At 39.2% G+C, this 21,480-nt stretch overlaps 1 protein-coding gene across 1 annotated transcript in view; it reads right to left on the bottom strand.

Moving 5' to 3' along the window:
• The window catches only part of RELN (reelin), a 476,703-nt gene that overhangs the window by 117,191 nt on the left and 338,032 nt on the right, over positions 1-21,480 (bottom strand). Inside the window, exons 21-24 of the mRNA XM_026503988.4 lie at positions 12,024-12,216; positions 11,069-11,181; positions 4,131-4,268; positions 3,004-3,190 (exon numbers count right to left, since the gene is read on the bottom strand). Of these exons, the coding sequence (XP_026359773.3) occupies positions 3,004-3,190; positions 4,131-4,268; positions 11,069-11,181; positions 12,024-12,216 (631 nt within the window). The remainder of the gene's footprint in view (positions 1-3,003; positions 3,191-4,130; positions 4,269-11,068; positions 11,182-12,023; positions 12,217-21,480) is intronic.

Below are 21,480 nucleotides of genomic sequence, written 5' to 3'. Positions count from 1 at the left end.
TTTTGATTACATGAACCAAATTTCCTTTTTTGCCTAAGTTAGTTTCTCTCACTTAGAATTCAAAACAGATCTGCCTGATACAAGAGAAAAAAGGGAAAAAAAATGCTCTTCAGATATTTTGGCAAAAATTTAGGGAGAAAGCTGGATTGGAAGGGGAAGAGAATGATTTTACTTTTGAAATGCTGATTTTGTAAAAGATTTATTTATTTGAAGGAGAGAGAAAGAGAGAATGAGCACTTGTGCACAAGTGGGGGGAGGGGCAGAGGGAGAGGGAGACGCAGACTCCCCGCTGAGCAGGGAGCCAGACGTGGGGCTCAATCCCAGGACCCTGGGATCATGGCCTGAGCTGAAGACAGACACTTATCCCACTGAACCTCCCAGGCACCCCTGAAATGCTGATTTTAAGTTAGTGGCAGGGCATACACATGGAAATATCTAGTGATACCGATTTTAAATATATTCTCATAAAATGTAATTGTGATAGCTAACACTTACTGAGCGATTTCTATGTGCCCAGCACTATTCTTTATTCTTTGCCTTCATTAACCCACTGATCCTCTCCAAATCCCATTTCACAATAGAGAAAACTGAGGTGCAGAAAGATGTTATAAGCCTGCAAGATGAACCAGCTAATGAGTTTTGGAGCTTAGGTACAGATCCACGTAGTTTTACTATAGAGATCATCTTGAATTACAGTTATATACATATTAATATGTAACCTTTCTATGTTCCAAATATTTGTGTGTATGCATATGTGTTTACTGGGGTGTTTGGTTAAAGGATTCATATTGGTTAAGGATTCATAATATTATCTAAAATTGATGCTTATGGGAGATAGAACCTTCCCATTTCTGAACAATTACACAGTGTATCCAGATCTGTGGAATGTATATTGGTCACTTGGGGACAATTATCTTTAACAATAATGACCAGAGGATGTTCAATGTCAATGGATAGGAAATATCATCAAATGGAATTCATCCCTGATTTTCTATCATTCTCTATCTTGTTTACTTGCTGCTGATTCTTTGTTCTGCACCTGCATCAAAACAAAACCTGTACCTATTTTTGTATTTGCATAAATTAACTTATTTTGGATTTCTGCCCAGATTCCACAACATATGAGCCCTACAGTATATCACCCACACCTGCGTATTTGTTAGGTGATGTAGACTGGGACATTTCTAGTTGTCCTAGAATTGGTGGCTACAGTCCTTGCTGGAAAGAAGTGGTTTTAAGCACCTGACATTCTAAAGAGAGCTGCTAATAAGTAGGGTTAGACATGTAGCTCAAGTTGGAGAACTGGACCTGCTCCCACTCTAGTCTTTTTGAGGACTAAATAAACAGATGAATTGGAGGAGGGAAAAAGAAAATAATGTCCTGCCTAGATGGTAGCAAGGGAGGAGAGGAAGGTGGTTCACCCTTCCCCGTCACTAACCAAGCAACAGGGGTTGGGCGTGTTCCAAGAGATTCAGTCTTAGAGATTCTGGGTGGCACCTTAGTCCTTCGGTGGTCTACTGACCTGTCTGCCCAACCTGGTGCTGTCCCTAGTGGAGCCGAACACTGCAAGACAAACTTCTACACTGTCTCTGTATGGACTTCATGTCTGTGTCCCCCAAATCCATATGCTGAAAGCCTAACCCCTAAAGGGATGGTATTAGGGGGTGGGGCCTTTATCAGGTTATTAGGTTATGAGGGTGAAGCCTTATTAGGGCCCTTATAAGACCAGACACAAGACAGCCTGCTTTTTCTCTCTGTGCTCTCGCCACCATGTGAGGCCACAATGAGAAGATGGGCATCTATAAACCAGGAAGCAGGCCCTCACCAAGCACTGAATCTACTGGTGCCTTCATGTTGGACTTCACACCTTTCACAACTGTGAGAAAAAAATTCTATTTAAGCCACCCAATCTATGGTACTTCTGTTATAGTTGCGTGAGTTGACTAAGACAGTCCTGTATTAGCAGACACCACCAGGAGCCACCAAACCGAGCCAAAATAGGATGCGAGGTGTCTGCTCAACATGGACAGTTAGTCCCAGGGAACAGCTCTGCACATCCCCAAAGCTCACCATCATCCCTCATTCCTCCAACCACATTCTTAAGATTAATGGATTGACAAGTTTAGCAAACACGTATAGAAGTGCGTTCTGTGGGGGCGCCTGGGTGGCTCAGTCGTTAAGCGTCTGCCTTCGGCTCAGGGCGTGATCCTGGCGTTCTGCGATCGAGCCCCATATCAGGCTCCTCTGCTGGGAGCCTGCTTCTTCCTCTCCCACTCCCCCTGCTTGTGCTCCCTCTCTTGCTGGCTGTCTCTCTCTCTGTCAAATAAATAAATTTTAAAAAAAATCTTAAAAAAAAAAAAAGAAGTGCGTTCTATGTGCTCGGCACTGTCCTACATGATTTACAAGTACTGCAGCATGACCCCAAGGTGGAGTACTCATCTCCACTGCACAGATGAGGAAGCCAAGCCCCACACTGAGGTAAGGGATTTGCTCAAAGTCCCACAGCTAGGGAGTGGTGGAATCGGACGGCAGCAGGAAGGTGCTGCTCTTAACCTCGAGGCTTCGCCTTTGCCTCCACTGCTCACTCCTCGTGCCCAGGCCACACGCTCACACACCCTCTGATGCCAGGGCCAGAAGACACCAAGTCCCTGCCCCACTCAAAGACCTTCAAGATATAAGCCCGGCTGGCATGGCAGGAGAGGAAGGCAACAAGATTTCAATCAGGGACAAGAAGGGCAGGAATTTTCAACGGTCCTAACCTGGATTTGTAGTAACCCGAACAATCATCAAAGTACCAGAGTTTCCCAAAAGTAGTTCAGGGATAGGAATCTGACAAAGGAATTTAAAAGCAAGCAGCGTGGGGAAACATAAAACTGTCTCACGTTTGTACCTTCTGAGTTCAGACTGCTCCATAAATCGCTCACTTATGGAAATAGCCATTGCTCTGCTTACGTATTCCGTAGCTTAGTCAGACCTTAGTCATCACTCGCCCCCAGCTCTTACCTTGCTGAAATACAGAGATGAGCCAGATGAGATGACTCCACACCCTTGTTCAGGCTTTACAACTTCTCCCCCAATGACTTCTTGCCAGTCAGACTCCCAACCATTCTGGTTCTCAAAATCCGACATAATCGTGGAAGGAAGAGCAGCTTCCGGGTGGCATTCGGTGCCTTGGTATCCCTGGTCACACCTGGGAGAGAGGAAGGGCCACGTAAGCAAGTCACAGCCTCTTCTGTGAATGCCCTGGCCACGCACCTGCAACATTTCCCACTCACTTTTGCTCAAACCTTAGCAGTCACATGAGATTTTTCTCTACAATGTCTGTCTGTGTATGTGGTTGCAACAACCTTCAGTTTTTGACACCAGAAAGAAAAAAGGGCAGAATCCTTTCTTAAAAGGAATGGTGCTGTAACAGCAGAACCGAGGCACCAAGGAGTAAGGAAGGAGGATATGGGTGCAAGCACGCGTTTATGCGTGCGTGCGTCTGTGCATGTGTGTGTTTGCACATGTGTGTGCGTGCGTGCATGCGTGTGTGGGGGTGGTCGGCAGCTGCAGGGGAAGAGTGGGATCTTCATGTAGGTCTTGAAAATCACATAGAAATGTTTGCTCATCCAACATGTATCTCTGGCCATGTTTTATGGCTCCTCTTCCTGATTAAATTACATCTCTTTTAGAGTCTTTAAGTATTCAAGGGTGTTCCTTTCTGATTCCTCATTAGTGATAATCACCGTCTTCCCCCTGCTACAACCTTGACGCGGGGCAGGACAGCGCGCAGCAGCTGTCTGACTTGTGTTTTAAGACTGTCAGGGGAATGGAAGTGAAACAATAGCAAGGCTCTTTTAACCCCCAAAGAGGACTTTGGGGTTAGTTAATAAACTCTGAAATTTAAACCCAGGAGGCCTCGTCTTGAGGTTAGATTTTGAAGTTTAGCATATACGGCTTCAGACTTTACTTAAAATGTAACAGCATCTTTTACATCTAAAATAAGAACAGAAAGGAGGATCGTTTCCTTTTGGCTCTTTCATTATTTATCAGTCTGTCCATATTGCTCTGATGACAACTGCTGTGCTATCCCTCTGAACACAAACCCCGAGAAGCAGACAGTCGATCATATGTGGCTGTGTGTGTACCTGCACACGCCGTGGTCACATGAGCCGTGTCCACTGCACATGTTTGGGCACTGCTGTCCAATGTAAATGCTGTCCAAAGCCCACTCGTCTTGGGCTGTGTAATAGCTCTGACTCCAGCGGAAGCGGGTGGCACTGGACCTAGAAACAAGGAACGGTAGTGAAAACAATATTTTAATAGACATGCAGTAGCACAAAGAATGTCAGAGTTCAGACTCTTTCAGATAACGAACTTTCTGGAACTTGCATTTAGCTGTCAATCATTTTTCTTTGGTAGTTGAAAGTCTGTCTACTCAACTATTAGCCAATGCAACAATTTGATTAGGATGAAAAGTTAAAAAGAAATCTGTGGTTTAGATATATACCTCAATCTTAATTTAATTTGCAACATTTTAAAGAAAACCAAAATACCAGATTTTTTTGTTGCTGTTATGCAGAGACTTGATGTTAGGAAAACCAAGCAAGCAAGCAAGAATATTAAAAAAAAAAAAAAAAAGTATATACAAAAGAGCCTCTTTTCCACAGAAGAAAATGTGAGGTGTTTCAATTATAGTAATAAAATTTCTTTTAATAAATACACAGTAGTTATTGGAAAACTTCCAGTGAGCTCTCAAAATAAAAGTTTTGTGTGGGGGTATTGTTTTGGGTTTGAGGGACATACTACAATGTGCTGTAAGAAGAACATGTTCTAGAAGTAAGAACATCTGGGTGCTAAATTCTGCTGATTATTTCAGGAACATTAAGTTGGGTAGGTTTCACGGACAAGCTGATGTTAAGTGGAAACAGAAAGTTAAACAGTCCATTACACATAGAGAAACACCTGGGACCTTGATTCATCTAAACCAGACAGAAAGTCTAAAGAAGAGCGTATTTTGAGAGCAATGTCAAGAAAGTTTCCATCCACTGACAGTCACAAAAAATTCTTTCCAAATCCCATCATATATTTTGCCTCTAGAAAATTTCAGGGATTGTCATTAGTTCTTTTTGGTCAAAGTGCAAAACAAAAGAAAACAAAAAGGGTTTGTGGAATTAACGTGCAGGCTCTTTCCATTGATTAAACGCTCGTCAAGCACACTGTCTTACACATTCACTTGATCTTAATGGCTCTGAATGATCTCTTAACGTCTACTGCATCAATTACCCACATATTAAATACTCCCTAAGTATGTAACAGATTGTTAAAATCCAGACTAAGTCTTTATTGTTTATTCTGCCAATGATCTGTGGCAAATATGTTGCATTTTTATTCCTAGTAGGGTAATTCAGGATTCGCTGAGATGCATCCAGTAGACACTGATTTGTTGCATATCAGTGTTCGTCATGATACATGCAATGACACAGGTACACCTCCTCTATGGCAAGTTTATATCTGAAATCTAATAGCCATCACAATTTTCATAGTGCAATGAAGAAATGGTTCCTGTTTGCACAGGAACATAATAAAGTAGGTATACCAAAAGAGAGTGCTAAAAAAATGAGTCAATGAGCGGATGAACAGGCCAGGAAAGGGCAGCCTGTTTTTGCCTTCTGTAGGTAATGGCGTAAAGAATGTGCTAGGAGTCTGGGAACTCGACCCCTTGGACCTTAGCTCTGCAATTTATCAGCTGTGTGACCTTAGTGAGAAATTTAAGCCTTCAGGCTTTCTAGTTCCTCACCTCTCAAATAAAGGGATTGGGCAAAATGATTTCTAAGATCTAGCTCGTATATTTAGTGCTTGTTCTGGTGGTTGTTGACTGAGGTGATGGTTTATTTCCTATGTACTCACATGTCTACGTGAAAGGCAAGGCATACATTGTTTTGAAGTTCTGATATTTCAAACATTAAAATGGGGTGGGAGGGTTTCAGACGTCTGTCCCAGTTTATTTATGTTTCTGAACAGTCACACGTAAAGACATTCTAAATTCTTATACTAAGTAAATTAGTCCTTAACATGCATCTTGTGAACTCTGGAAAAAGAGAATACTTCCTTAAGATACAAAGCTTAAAGTGGATTTTTCCATTTAAAATGACAACTCACAGTTTAATGTGCTGATGTTAATTAACAGAAAAGGAAGTAAGAAGAGGTTGAATATTGGCTTCGTTTTTCGTGAGAAAAAAAATTCGTTGTGTGAGCAATCTCCAGCTGGTCACACATGAGAACACAAGGTGTGATCTCACTGATTTGCAGCTGCATCACTGCTAAATATTGCCCTCAATACAAATATTTAATTTGCCAACCCCCCGCCCCCAGATCTAAGCATTCTTACAAGGAAAATCTTGTGTACTTTGGACTGGGTCTGAAAGTAGGACCACTGCTGTGTGGATCATGCAATGAAGTTGACTTGCATTTAAAACCCAAACTCTATCGATTCCCCAAAGCAACAAAACTTGTCAGTCCTGTCTTTATTTGATTTTTTCCCCCATATAAACTTCCAGACTGAATTAAAGGAGCATTGAGTCATCTCTTGATAGTTAGGTATCGCGGTATCAAGGCTGAGGAATCAAGGTAAATGAACGCTGACTAAATTGTATTTTCCACCTTCAGAGTTACTGTAATTACATTTACCCAATTATTCTGAAACTCATTCAGTCATTAGGTGTGGATTTGTTTATGAAGTCAGCAACTGACAGCTGTTTGGGTCTCATTAGGCCCTGTTCTTATGTAAATGTCTCTCATAAAAACAAAATTAATTTTCATTGGGTAACAAATGTTCAGTTCATATACAATATAATTTCTCCAAGCAGGTGTATACATATTCAGTATTTCCACTCTAAGTTGTCCTATCTAGCATATTTTCCAAAGTTAACAGATCTTTGGTAATGTGGGGACCCCACCCTGGCTTGTGTGTATTCAATTTTGAGCTGTATATTGTGAAAGCAGCAGAATGAAGATTTGCCAAAAGGAAAACTGCTTCAAACTAGACTGCACTCCCTTTTCCTCAATGCTTGGGAAAAACATGCTATTTGCAAAAGTTTGAGATGAATATAATAAATAAAGTTATCAAGAATGCCAGGGACACTAAATGCACTTTATCTTAATAGCAGAACTTTTAAAAAGCATTATAAATCCAAAGCCAATGATAATAACCAGATGAACACTATTTTTTTTTAAAGATTTTATTTATTTATTCGACAGAGATAGAGACAGCCAGCAAGAGAGGGAACACAAGCAGGGGGAGTGGGAGAGGAAGAAGCAGGCTCCCAGCGGAAGAGCCTGATGTGGGGCTCAATCCCAGGACTCTGGGATCATGCCCTGAGCCGAAGGCAGATGCTTAACCACTGTGCCACCCAGGCGCCCCCCCCCCTTTTTTTTGATATATAGCAATCATGTTTAAGTATTAGCCGGAATGTTAAAAGAAAATACCTTATTGGGTTTGTTTTTAAAAACTATTTTTAGGGGCGCCTGGGTGGCTCAGTCGTTAGTGTCTGCCTTTGGCTCAGGTCATGATTCCAGGGTCCTGGGATCGAGCCCCGCATGGAGCCCTGCATCGGGCTTTCTGCTCAGCGGGAAGCCTGCTTCTTTCTCTCCCACTCCCCCTGCTTGTGTTCCCTCTCTTGCTGTGTCTCCCTCTGTCAAATAAATAAAAATCTTAAAAAAAAAAACCCAAACTATTTTTACTTTCTTTACCCAGGGCTTTGAAAAAAATTTGGAAAAGCAGAGTTTAGTTATTCACTTACATGGACTTAAAGGTAAACCGTTGCAGGAATAATCCAATAGACATCGAGGCACACTGCATTAAAATTCTACTCAATGCCCCAACATTTAATGAGTACCCAACATGTGGCAGGCGGTGTTGGAATGGAAGTGTTTAAGGGTCAAGTAGATTTCCTCTCAAGTGTCTAATAAACATTGATGAGAATTGATCTTTTCTGACTATACTAAAACTTTCAACTCAGTGGTACTATCTTGTAAGCTAGGAAATAATAATGCAACATACAATCTGAATGTGAAATAACATGCAAAGGTATTTTTTTCTTTTTTTGATAAAGGACAATATATTTTGGATTCTGCCTAAACTACATTAAGAATAATAGTTCAGCGGTGCCTGGGTGGCTCAGTTGGTTAAGCATCTGACTTCAGCTCAAATCATGATCCCAGGATCAAGCCTGCATTGGGTTTCTTATCCACTGGGGAGTCTGCCTCTCTCTCTCCCCTGCCCTTCCATGACTTGTGATCTCTCTCACTTTGCTCTCGCTCTCAAATAAATAAATAAATAAATAAATATATAAAATCTTTAAAAAAATAATAGTTTATAACATTTCTAGGGATGAAAAGACATCATCTCTGAGATATACTATTAAGATGACCTTGCCATCATAATTTTCAAATTATACCCCACAAGTCAATAAATAAAGATCAACACTTTTAAATAATAAGGGTGATACACTTATTGGTGAAATAATCATAAAGAAAAAACCTCAGTAGCTTTACAGCAAGTACGACTACTATTTCAAATTGTTGCTTTTTTATAATCATGATAGAAATGCTTGGAATATCATTGAAATTAAATACAGATCTTGATTATATTCTCAGCAGTAGACATAAAAAAAAATAGGATGTCAGAGAAAGTAGCAACTTGTCATACAAAGCATTAACAGAGTATCCAGGAAATGGCTCACAGTTGGATGTAAAAAAAATCTGTGGAAATCAAATTTCAAGCATTTTATTCCAACTGACATAATGATGAATCCTTAAAAATAATCAAGGAGGCATTCTTCTATAATTTAGTAATTCAATCTCCAACTAAAGGACATATAAAAATGTTAGGTTGTTATCTAACCAATTGTTTTTGTGTAGAACCTAACTTCCATGTAAAATAATCAAAGAAGGGTTTATTTGGTAATTTTCTCTTTACAAAAGGGCTCTTGGAAGGCTGATACCACAGAAAAATGTAATTCTTGTCTCTTTCATGCTTTTTCTATTATCCATGTCACAGAATCTTAGAATTCCTGAACTGAGAAGGACTTTTAAGATCATCTAATTAAACTTCTTCATTCTACTTACAAGAAATCAGGCTTGAAGAGGTTGTGAATGGTTAAAATCATGTGATTAATTAATCACTGGTAAGGATAGACTGAGAGATCGGGACTTCTAATTTCTAGTCTAATTTCTAGCTTAAGGTTCTTTCTGGGCAAGCTTATCCTGTCCCAGAGCTTCAAACAGTACTCATGGTATTTAACTCTTCAACCCAAACCTCTCTTCTGAGCTCCAGATGGATAAATCCAGTTGGCTTCTTGACATTTCTGCTTGGATAGATAAGTATCTCAAAAGCTGCATCCCAGAAACAGAACACTTCATTTCCTGCCCCAAATCCACTCCTTCTCCAGGCTTCTCCACCTCGGTCAATGGTACGACTATCCAACAATTTCTCTGGGCCTCGGATTCACAAACTGTTTTTGATTCTTTCTTTTCTATCACAGCTCCCATGTAGTGCACCAGCGCAAGCCCTACTTGATTAAAATACATTTCACAGTGATGGCTCTTGTCTTGTCTGCTATAGTCATACTCCAAGCCACCCAAACACTGAATGCCTAGAAACTTCTAACTCGACTCCCTGTCTTTGCTCTTCCTCCAGTAATCTATTCCTCATGAGCAGATGCCCAGGGTGATCAATCTAACACAAAGTTATGTAATATTTAGGGAAAAATGTATTTTTCTCTTAAACACTATCAAATATTTAATTTTCTCCTTAATCACTGAGGCTTTAGCTTCTTGGGGGATGATTTTTATGGTTCCTGAAAGAATGTGAATGGAAAAACAAAGCGTGTATTAAGCTTTTGAAATAAAAAGTAGGGCTTCGCAGCAAGAAAACAGCCTTGAAATCCAAATTGTCTTGACATAGGAGAGTTTGGATTCCTGTATCTTTTCCTTCTACATATGTCAAACCTAAAGGAACTGACTCATTGAGTTGGGGCAGGAAGGAAGGTCAGAAAAAGCTAGGACTTAGGGGCGCCTGGGTGGCACAGCGGTTAAGCGTCTGCCTTCGGCTCAGGGCGTGATCCCGGCGTTATGGGATCGAGCCCCACATCAGGCTCCTCCACTGTGAGCCTGCTTCTTCCTCTCCCACTCTCCCTGCTGTGTTCCCTCTCTCGCTGGCTGTCTCTATCTCTGTTAAATAAATAAATAAAATCTTAAAAAAAAAAAAAAAAGAAAAAGAAAAAGCTAGGACTTACAGGGTATAATGCTAAGTGAAAGTCAGACTGAGAAAGACAAATACCACATGATTTCACTCATATGTGGGATCTAAAATACTAAACAGGGGAGCTCGGGTGACTCAGTTAAGCGTTTGGCTTCGGCTCAGGTCATGATCCTGGGGGTCCTGGGATTGAGCCCTGCATCGGGCTCCCTGCTCAGCAGGGAGTCTGCTTCTCCCTCCCCCATTTCCCTCTGCTTGTGGTCTCTCTCTCAAATAAAAAAATAAAATCATAAAAATAAAATACAAAAAATTGAATAAACGAACACAAAGCAGAATCAGACCAACAAATACAAAGAACAGAATGGTTGCCACGGGGTGGGGAGGGTGGACAAAATGGGTGAAGGGGAGTAGGAGATACAGTTTTCCGTTTAGGGAATGAATAAGTCACGGGAATAAAAGGCATGACATAGGAATACGGTCAATGGCATTTTAACAGTGTTGTGTGGTGACATACAGTAGCTACGCTTGTGAGCATAGCATAGCGTACAGAGTTGTCAAATCACTAAGTTGTGCACCTGGTATACACAATGTAACATTGTGTGTCAACCATACTAAAATTTTTAAAAAAGTAGGACAGTTTGGAAATCAAATTTTCGTCAGCTCTATTTTTCAAATATCTTTGGTATAAAAAGAAAGATCTGGGTCTTTTGATGACAAAGAAAATTCATCTTGCCATTGTTCTTAATTCTCCTTCACATTCAAGCCATGCTAACAGAGATAGTCAAAGTTAAAGTCTCAACCGTATCTATGGATGTCATCTCTCACCAAGTTTTCTGGGGAAGAAGCACTATGACTCTTCTCCACTGCGTGAACTCACTGGCATGGTAAATACTTGCTGACGTGAATTCCTGACAACTCGGCATACTTGGAAGACATTCCTAAGAGAAAGGAAGGCAAAAATTAAACTTGGCTTCTATTCCTCCAGTGACAATATGTTGACTCACTCACCATAAGTGCCCAAGGCTTTAGAGAAATCTAATGTCATAATCTTAACTATTTGCAATATGGATGCAATCCATGGTTCTTCCTTCTGTGAAGCTAAAATATTTGGGAAATAATGGAAACAAGTGTCACCATGAAATTAAATGTCCTTTAATTCTCACATAAAAAAACAGACATGGATTAGGATCCATTTTTTTTGACCTGCTAACACTGGCATTTTAAAATTATTCTATTCATGTGCTATTTATGCATTTATTGCAAAGTCAGATCACTGTGTATATACATAAAGAAGTACATTTGATCCTAAGAATCCGGATCTATTTTTCTTTCTTTCCTTCTTTCTTTCTTTCTTTCTTTCTTTCTTTCTTTCTTTCTTTCTTTCTCTCTCTCTCTCTTTTTTTTTAAAGGCAAGAGATGCCAGATTCTTAATACGGTCTACCTACAGGTAAAGAGACTTAGGAAGGAACAGATGAAGACAGGCTATAGGGAGAGAAGAAAGAGAGGAAGGAGGAAGGAAGGGTTAGAGAAAATAATATTCCAGGCACCATCCTAGAGTATTCAGTCCTGAAGTTATTCCCATTTCTTTTTAATTTTCAATTACAATTTAGTATCTGACAGTGCAGAATGTGGAATCCTTATTGCTGACTTGACGTCAATGCTAAGTCACAAATAACATTGTTCCTTTTCAACCAAACCTAAACTTTTGGAATTGTAACTCTGCTTCCTACATAAAAAGAAGGAGCTTACCTATCACAAGCATTAGAGAAAATAGACCTACCTCTTGGACCAGGTGCCAGGTGAGGCCGTGATTGGTTGAGTACTCCAGCTTCACCTGGTTGTCCATGTGCGGAGTGTATTTCTGGCCACAGCCCATCACCAAACTGAACTGAATCATATAGGATGCTCCTATCTGCATTGATTGTGTTTCCACATAGCGCATACTCGACGCAAGTTTAGAATCTCCCGTGAAACTGAAAGACAGAGGTGGGAATCAGAAGGTTAGAAACAGCGATGTATGAAGGGAAAATCGGGCTCTTCATTTCATACCATACACCAAAATAATTTCATTTTACTTGTTTAAATCTTGCCAAGCTCGAGAATGGATTTCAGTCACTCTAATAAATGCAATTTAAAACAATCTGCCTATAAAGAAGCAATTTTTTTTAAAGTTAATATCCAGAGTTGTCAAATATATTTGAAAACAGGTACTCACTCATATATTGTTCATGAGTGTAAACCATTTGACTCATTAATCTCACTTCTTAGAATCTATCCAAAGGAAAGAATCCTAAATTCAAGGACAGTTTTATAAAATACGATGAATATTGCAGGTCTACTTAGAAGAGTAATTGGTAACCATTTCAATGTCAAACTACAGGGGAAATGGAATACTTGAGTAAATTGGGATAGCCACTTGACAGATCACCCATATTTCAAATATTTATGAAGGGAATGTAATCACATTAACATGCTTATGAGAAAATAAATTTTTAAAAATCCACAAAATGATGCATAAAGGAAAGTCACCAGAATGCTTGGAGTGGCTCTGTTTGGTGGTGGGAAACTAGACAGTTTACAGCTTTTTTTTTTTTCCCTTATTTTCTAAATGGTCTTCAGTGTTGAGGCATTAAATACTGGAAACATCACGATGTAGTTTTAATCACTGTGCCTCAAGCCAGCAAAATTTTACTGGGTCCTAGTTAGGTACCCTGTAATTGTAAACTGTTTGAAGACAGGCACAATCACTTTTTTAGGGCAAGCTGCTCAAGGAATTTATCATCCATCAGAGGAGATTAAAATATGGACACGTTTTCACTATGGTTAATATGGGTCAACGTAAACATTCCCAGGGCTAACCCCACTGGGGTTTGTCTGCCACAATGCTTGGTGCTGGTCTTGTGAAGCAGGGCCAATACCACGCAGCAGCAGCAGCTCCTACTCATCAGGGGGCTGAGCTGATATAAAGGGAATGGTGCAAAAATCTGTGATATCTTTAGGGCATTTAATATTTTTTCTTATTTGTCCTTTGCTGAATCAGCAAAATAAGGAGCAACTCCTCTGTCTTGCTTCTTGCAGACGTTAAGATGACATTCAAAGATGGGACATTGTCCATATAGAGGATCATCATGGGTTTGGGCTCAAGGTTACAAAATGCAACAAGCTTTTTCCTAACAATGACTAATTACTCTTTACCAATTTCAAATTAAGTTTTTACACTTTGACAATGCATAGAAGAATAAAATGGTTAAGAGACCCAAATTCTGCTTTAGCTGAATGGTCAGTAAAAGGAAGGGATGTCTCATATTTATCACTGCTCGTGTTACACATCCAGTGAGTACAACTTGTTTATCATTAATAATAAAGATGCCCACTGTTGTTGAGGCTAGGCCATCTCCTCAGACGGTGCTAAGCACAATACCCACATTATCATCCTTAATTCCATCCTTACAATAACTCTGTGATGTAGGAGTAATATCTCTAGGTAACAGATGGGCAAATGGGGATAGTAAATGGTAGAGACGGTATGAACTCAGCTTGCCCAACTCTAAAACCTCTTAACCAGTACACTATCTCTCTGTCTTTCTATTGCTATAATATGGAGAAGAAAACACTGCAGTTTTGAATTACTTTCATATACAGTTAATTTAAAAATCATTAACTTTCTGTTACTGTGTAATGATACTTTGGTGTTAGAGATAATAAACCCATGATTGCCTCTGGGTGACAGAGCGTATGGGATGTATGCTCGCAAACACAAAGCTGCAGAATGCAATTTCTAGCAATGTTACAAAACAAAAGAATCAACATAGAAGAAAAAACACTAGTAAGCTCTACAAGCACACACTAGTCCATATAAATTCCAGAGTCTTTTAAGTAAGCAAAAAAAAGTCCTGACTGCTTCTCTCCATGAGAAATAAATGTTGCTTTTAACTTGCTCTTTCTAGTGCCCTTTGTGAGGAAGGTAAACAGAGGGAGCCAACTAATTAGCCATTTGAATTGTTTACTTTAAAGTTATACTATCTATCCTAGGCAAATGGGAAAAACCACACAGTGTGGGGCAGCACAGTCTGCAGTCCATGGAGAGCCACTAGAACTTTCTCACTCAGATCCTGCACAGTATTTCCTCACCCCTGCATTTCTGAAATAATTTAAGATTATTTTCACAATCAGCTCCTTGTAAATTACTCCCTTCAGAGATGGTTTAGTGTCCTTGTAATTCTAAGAGAAGCAAGGAGAAATGTTATGTTTTGTAAATACTGCTTGCACCTAACTCTTGCATGGTTACAATCGAACATGAACCTGGTTGAAGACAGTGAGTATTCAGACCTGAGAAGGATGTGCTCTGTGAGCTACCCTCACAATAACAGCTTTTAAAGGTGCCAAGACACCAAGAAAGAAAAAACATAAAAATGATATAAAAGGACAAGTGTCTCAGGTGCCTGGCTGACTCAGTCGATAGAGCATGTGACTCTTGATCTCGGGGGGTTGTGAGTTTGAGCCCTGCACTGGGTGTAGAGATTACTAAAAATAAAATCTTTAAAAAAAGGACAAGAGTCTAAATGAGGTCTGTTAATCGGTGACAATAAAATTCTTACTTAGCACAAATATCTGTTCCACCAGTAGTTGTGTCTTTTCTTGTTTTTGTTGTAAGCTAGAGATTAGAAATCTATTTGCTTTCTAACCAAAATGCCTGCCATACCTCATGGTATCATATGATACCTATCCTATCTTTTATTTATTTATTTATTTATTTTTTTATTTTTATTTTTATTTATTTTTTTTATCCTATCTTTTTTTTAAATTTAAATTCAATTAGCCAACATAGAGAACATCATTAGTTTCAGATGTAGAGTTCAATAATTCATCAGTTGCATATAACACCCAGTGCTCATCCCATCATATGCCCTCTTTAATGCCCATTGCCAGCTACCACATTCCCCCACCCACCTCCCCTCCATCAACACTCAGTTTGTTTACTATAGTTAAGAGTCTCTCATGTTTTGTCTCCTCTCTGATGACTTCCCATTCAGTTTTCCCTTCCTTCCCCTACGATCCTCTGTGCAGTTTCTTATATTCCACATAGGAGTGAAACCATATGATAATTGTCTTTCTATGACTGACTTATTTCGCTTAGCGTAATACCCTCCAGTTCCATCCATGTCATTGCAAAGGCAATATTTCATTTTTTGATGGCTGTGTAATATTCCATTGTGTGTATGAGTGTGTGTGTGTGTGTGTGTGTGTGTGTGTACACCACATCTTCTTTATCCATTCATCTGTCAATGGACATCTGGCTCTTTCCACAGTTTGGTTATTTTGGACATTGCTGCTATAAACATTGGAGTGCAGATGCCCCTTCGGATCACTACATTTGTATCTTTGGGGCAAATAGCCAGTAGTGCAATGGCTGGGTCATGGGGTAGCTCTATTTTCAACTTTTTGAGGAAACTCCACACTGTTTTCTAGAGCGGCTGCACCAGCTTTCATTCCCACTGACAGTGTAGGAAGGTTCCCCTTTCTCTGCATCCTCGCCAACATCTGTTGTTTTCTGACCAGCCATTCTGACTGGTGTGAGGTGGTATCTCATTGTGGTTTTGATTTGTATGTCCCTGATGCCAAGGGATGTTGAGCATTTTTTCATATGTCTGTTGGCCACTTGTATGTCTACTCTGGAAAAATGTCTGTTGATGTCGTCCGCCTTGTTTCCATAGTGTAGTGGTTATCACAGTGGTATTCACCTCACCTATCCTGATACCTTATTGGAAGCAAAATAACACAAGAAAAGCACAGACATCTATGCCTTAAAATCTTGACCATTCATAGTACAAGTTCACTCAGTTGTTTAGGATTATTCAAGACTGGCTGAAAGCCAGTAATATTAGGTCAGCTTTTCCCCTCCTAAATACACTGATGTTCTCACTCAGCTGGAGCTGTAGAGGTGAGAATTTCACAGACTGCCATCCTTTAATTGATAAAACTGCTCCTCTTTGTTGCTTAAGTCAAGATAGGTTCATAAAGGCAAAAATGAAGCTGAACTTCTCTGTTAGAATCAGAGAAATGAAAAAGAATGGTCCACATCAGCCTTTTGGGGAGAAATTCTGGAGACAGAATGCATTGGGAATCGGGACACTTAGTTTCATTCATGTTGATTTTCAAGAGTGCCTCAAAAATAAAGGAACGGTAAAAAAGCTCCTGCATGTAATTACAAGATTTAACAAGAAAATGGGGACAATTCTTTCCGCTAGGACAAGATTACCTCTGGTAAAATGGATGACACCGTAATGTAACTCAGATCTCCACAGTTCTATACTTAGTCCATAGCACAGCTCCTTTGCCTCCTCCTCCCTTGTTAATCTCACATACTGCCAAGGACCTGTTTTCCCAACTAGGTTGGAAGCCTCTCTGCAGAGAGAGATCATATCTCATTCACCCCATCCCCTGAAGCACTCAGAACCTGTGCACCTCACAGAAGCACCAGCTGTTGTGGCAGGACATCGTGGCTTTCCAACAGCTAGATTATCTTTTTGACCTTTGAGTCAAGGTCATTTGGGAGGCCATCAGGGATCCTTAACACTGGATTATGGAGATGAAAAACCAGAGGCTGAGTTGCTGGCCCCAGAATCACACAGTCACTAAAAAGCTAGAAACCAGGCCTTCTGATTTCTACTTGGATGTCCTTTTCACTATGTCATGCCTATTAAAGGCACTTAAAGAACGTTGAATAAAATGAGCACATGAGTGAGGCTTCTCAACTGGGAAGAAAGCAAGTTTCACAAAACCATAGTTACTTACATGCTCTAGTGAACACAGACAAGGTTTTTTGTTTTTAGTTTTTTGTTTTTCAAAATGAAATTAGAAGTTTAATGAACATTCTGGATATACATTCCATTTTATCATCCCAGGTAGTAATTTTTTTTTTTACTTTTATGTGTATTATAAAAAGTGTATTTGCCTAATACAATACAAATTTTTCTTATATTTTTCCCAAAAAGAGCTTTGATAAGTCGATGGAAATGTAATACTTCTTGTTTGTTTAAAAGCCTTACCGGTTTGTGTTTAACTCTACAGATATTTATTCAGTTGGGCCATTAAACTGCTAATACTTTATATTGTTTAACAAGAAAGTATTTGTAGGAAAACTGCTTTTTTGACCATCTAATAGTCATATCCTAAGACTCAGCCCAGATACTTCCTTATGTATAAAGAAGTTTGATCTTCTGTAAAGACTTTACCACTCTGTAGTGCCTTATTATTTCTTATTATAGCCCCTATAAAATTGGTAATACTGTTTTTTTGTTTAGATTTTCTTCATTTATCTAAACTATAAGCTCTTCAAGTAAAGAACTGACAGGGGAAATTACATAATGAACACAAACAAGGTTTTGAGGTTATCCTCACTTAAAGAAATCACTCTTCCTGCATTTCCCCAGCAGCTCTTTCCCATCTCCATAAAAATGCTCTTTTATATGAAGGCGGATATACATAACCAACATAAACGGGAAAACACCCACCGCAAAATTCCTTCAAGGCACATTCACCCAGGGACTGAGCCATTTTCAACAACTGATCCCATCTCTTTAAGAAAGGTTTGATAATGGGGTGCCTGAGTGGCTCAGTTGGTTAAGCACCTGACTCTTGATTTCAGGGTCCTGCGATCCAGCCCTGTGTTTGATCCTGGAGTCTGCCTGGGATTCTCTCTTTCTCTCTCCCTTGTCCCACCCCCACTTGCCCTACCCTGCTCCCCGAACATGCACTCGCATGCTCTCTCTCTCTCTCTCTCTCAAAAAGAAGAAAAAGTTTAGTAAGCTAGACAATGCGCCTGAAGTCTCACTACCAGTATGCCACAAGACAAGATAATGCACCAATATTTACATTTCTTGGAAACCTAAGCAATATTCCATGATTTTCAAGGACCCCACAGAAAAGAAAAGCTCTGCAAAGCTCATTTCCACAACAATACAGGGGCAACATAAAACTGGTTTTGGTTTGACACCACTCAGGAGTTATATTCATCTGTAAAAGGATATGTAAATGAATCTAAGCCTAATACCATCCTTTTTGTTTTGTTTTTGCAATCATCAAAGAAATATTTGGAGTTGACTGTCTTGTTGATATTGTGGAATTAAAGGTGGCATTTTAACTTATTTGTTATTTCTATAATATTATACTTCAAAACAGAAATAACTACTATTTTAGTGGATTATATAAATTTTAAATTTTTTGGAAAAACCAATCTGACAATATAGAAGTATTTTTTTTTTAAAGTAAAAATCCACAGTTCTACTACCTAAAGATGATCCCTGCTAACATTTTGGTATAAATACTTCCAGACTTCATTATGTTTATGGACACATAAACACTCACTTTTTTTTCTTTCCAAAAAATTCTTATAAAATCATAATAAACCTGTTTGGTTTTTTTTGAAAGAGAGTGAGAGAGTGTGCACACATGAGAGGGGGTAGGAGAGGGGCCTGGGAAGGGAGAGGGAAAGGGAGAGAGAATCTTAGGCAGGTTCCATGTTCAGCGGGGAGTGGAGGTGGGGCTTGATCCACAGATCATGACCTGAGCCGAAATCAAGTCAGCCACTTAACCGACTGAGCTACCCAGGTGCCCCTCTCTCTCTCTCTTTTTTTTTCCTTTTTACAACTATTTCACTGACATATCTCCCTACTGAAAAAATGTTGAGAATAAAGCCTATCTCCAATTATGGAACTCTTTGGAGATTGCTCCATTTTTCACTGTTATAAACAATGCTTCTATAATATGCATCCTTATATATCTTCGTGTACTGGTCCAATTATTTCCTTAGGATAAATTCCTAGAAGCAGAATTGCTTGGACAAAGCAAATTTTAAAAATGAGCATTTACTGCCAAGTTGCCCTCAAAAAAGGTGGTACTGAGTTAGGGCAGTGGGAAAAACAGCCTTCCAGTTATGAAATGAGTAAGTCACAGGAATTAAAGGCACATCATACTGAATATAGTCAAGGATACTGTCATAGTATTGTGTGGTGGCAGATGGTAGCTACACTTGTGGTGAGCACAGCATAATGTAGACAGAAGCTGAATCACCATCTTGTACACCTGAAACTAATGTAACACTGTGTGTCAACCATACTCAAATTAAAAAAAAAAAAACTTTTTTAAGTTCTTGTGTATTTCTAAGTAGCTTATTTATTTTGTTGATGTGGCCATCAAGGGTGTGGCAAGAGAGAAAAATACATGAGGAATCTTTGAAATTCTTTTTTTACCCTTCCAACTATGAGAAGCCAAGCAGGGCCATTTTAAGACTTTTAAAGGACCTTGATAATTTTAATGTTGGAAACCCCATTATACATCATGGCAAACACATTAAAATACAGCCATGTCCATTAAAGATTTCTTTTCACTGTAAAAACCTTCAAATGGATTTCATAATTTTGCCTTTAAATTTTATTTGGCTACTAGTAATGCTTATATGCTTATATTTTACATTTGGTTGTAATTTTTCAGCATACTCAGGAATCTGACCAAAAAATTATTTCCAGTATCATGAAATTTTATGAATATTCAAATTTAGCAATGAATGGAGTTAACATATATTATGTTTTGTAGATAGTTAATTTAAATTTATTAATTCTTAATTTTCTTATCATATTTTTGAGAAAATATTCATTTCCTCAACTCCTGGAAAGCTTGCTGGCCCTGGCATGTGCCCAAAATGACTAATAAAAGAACTTTCCAGGAAGAGGCAGAGCTAATGCAAAGGTACTAGAAGAGGAAAGAGCTTGACTTGCTGGAGCAGAGAGAAGGGAGATCAACATGTTTGGGGTGGACTGAGTGAAAGGCAGGGAGGTAGGAGAGGCCAACTGGGTCAGGCCATTCTGTCTACCCTGGAGATCTCCTGAACCACCGTCCATAGAAAGTAATTGTCTCAGCTTATTGAATTTCTGTTTCAACAAGCCACACATACCATGAATCTAAATCATCAAATGTAGAATTCTCTTATTAATTTGTTTAGTGATGTGTTCTCTTACTTCCAAAATCTCACTTAGCTACTTAGTCCAAATGGAGATTTTTAGGGAAATCTCACTTTGGAGAAATAAATGACTTAAAAGTCAACTGTCTGGATGACAACTGGACGTGAGTGTTGGAACACAGCCATTTTATCCATTTCTTTGGCAGGTCCTAAGGCTTTGTCCTTCAATATATATCTTCAAGTGGTCCACTTCTCCACTGCATCATTCTGTTCCTAGCATCATTATAAGCACGTGCAAATGACACCATTAGACTCTGAGCTGAGTTTTTTTTACTGCTTCTTCTATTACCCTCTATCATCTGTTCTCCAAAGAGCAGCCATAGCAATTTTTAAAATATAAGAACGAACACATCACTCCTCTGCTCAAACTACTAGGTTCCCATAAAACTCAGAGTAAATTCCAAAATCTTTATGTTGTTCTATAAGGTCCTAGGGGCACCTGGATGGCTCAGTTGGTTAAGCATCCGACTCTTGATTTTGGCTCAGGGCATGATCTCAGGGTTGTGAGATCAAGCCCCAAGTCAGGCTCTGTGCGGAGTGTGCAGCCTGCTTAAGATTCTCTTTCCTTCTCCCTCTGCCCCTCCCCCTTCTCTAAAAATAAATAAATACAAGGTCCTAATACAATCTAGTTCCTTGCCTGCCTCAGGGCCTTTGCTCTTATTATTCTCTCTACCTGCGATGCTTTCCTAGCACACTTTTACACACTGTCTCTCATTATCCTAGTCTCTGTTCTAATGCTTTCCTGACGATCTTACCTAAAATCATTTTGGTCTCCACTTATGCTATCTAACACTCCATTCATTTATCCTCACAGCACTGACCACTTTCTGAAATATTATTATGAATTTGTTTACATGGCTAATGGTGTTATTCCCCTTTAGATTGTAAACTCTGCAAACAAAAGACTTTTCTATCTTCATCTCCAATACCAACTGCAACACCTCTAGCACAAATAGTGCCAACAGTGCAATCAATAAACAGTCAAATGTATAAATAAGTCTATCAATGGATGAAAAATTTCATGTAACAAAAATCCTCATGTTAAAAAGCCTAATAAGTAGACTCTATTTTAGAAAGTCATTTGTGAACCTATTTGGGGGAATACTCAATTATATTACCAATTTTAGAGAGGCACTGATACGCCTGGGTACTGAAAGTACTCTTTAAATAGTTGTTGAAAACAACAGTTAGTGACTTGTCAGTTTGTCACTCAATGTAT

Source organism: Ursus arctos, unplaced genomic scaffold (genome assembly GCF_023065955.2).
Source record: "Ursus arctos isolate Adak ecotype North America unplaced genomic scaffold, UrsArc2.0 scaffold_3, whole genome shotgun sequence".
In the NCBI taxonomy this organism is placed as follows: domain Eukaryota; kingdom Metazoa; phylum Chordata; class Mammalia; order Carnivora; family Ursidae; genus Ursus; species Ursus arctos.
This window is presented reverse-complemented; position numbering and strand designations above follow the sequence as displayed.